This window comes from Otolemur garnettii, unplaced genomic scaffold, assembly GCF_000181295.1.
Source record: "Otolemur garnettii isolate 467f Iridium unplaced genomic scaffold, OtoGar3 scaffold00082, whole genome shotgun sequence".
NCBI classification, from domain to species: domain Eukaryota; kingdom Metazoa; phylum Chordata; class Mammalia; order Primates; family Galagidae; genus Otolemur; species Otolemur garnettii.
Window position 1 is genome coordinate 7,924,642 of NW_003852477.1, and position 881 is coordinate 7,925,522.

The 881-nt window shown below is 49.5% G+C and overlaps 1 protein-coding gene across 1 annotated transcript in view; it reads right to left on the reverse strand.

The window, feature by feature from the left end:
- The window catches only part of LOC111726825 (serine protease 44-like), a 3,415-nt gene that overhangs the window by 1,731 nt on the left and 803 nt on the right, over nucleotides 1-881 (reverse strand). The window contains exon 3 of the mRNA XM_023515925.1: nucleotides 245-507. Within this exon, the coding sequence (XP_023371693.1) occupies nucleotides 245-507 (263 nt within the window). The remainder of the gene's footprint in view (nucleotides 1-244; nucleotides 508-881) is intronic.

Genomic DNA, 881 nt, shown 5'->3' on the forward strand with positions numbered 1-881 from the left:
AGCTAAAATCCACCCTAGGGAGAATCCACCATCTCTTACACCCAAGCCCCCAGTCCTGACAAACCAGTAGAAATTCACAACCACTTGTTAAATTACTCCCCAGCAGCATATTCTCCATCCTCCTTTCCTCCTTACTGTGCAATCTGCCTCCTCATCCCTCCCTTTGGCTCTCTGGCTAATCTCAGGACACCAGGCAGCCTATTTTGTGGTCAGACTTTGCTGTATTCTTGCTTCATAGTCTCACCTTTCTCCGTGAGTCTGCCCCATCCAGTCACCCAGCATGGAGTATCAGTTTTCACCATGAAAGTCTTGTCAGGGAAGCACACAGGCTGGATGTGTGTGGAGTAATTCACAGGGAAGGCTAGCAGAGCAAGGGCGATGTCATTTTCAATTGTAACATAATTAAAATCTTCATGGATAACAATGTCTTCAACTGGGACAATGACTGAAGATCTGGACAGATGATGCACATCTGTGTCTCCTATCTTCACCACATATTCGAAAATTCTGCAAGGACATCCTCCAGGGTCTATATCCTCTGATTCCACACCATAAGGTGCTTCCCAGCCTGGCCCCATCTTCCTACTCCAGCCATCAGCCACTTCCCTCCCTCCAAAACACATTCCCTCCAGGGACCCCACCACCACCATGGATCTATCCCAGGCCTCAGACCACCAGCAGCAGCACCTGGGAATATGCTAGAAATGCAAATCCTCAGGTCTCACCCCACACTGGAAAAAGCTATGGGACTGTCACACTCTTTTTCAGATGAGGAAGAGGAAGCTCAGGAAGGGGACAGGTTGGCTCCAGGTCACACCTCCTGATCAGGGACTCAATCCCTGAGGCCCAAACACTCACCCAAATACACAGTGGGCTGCAGT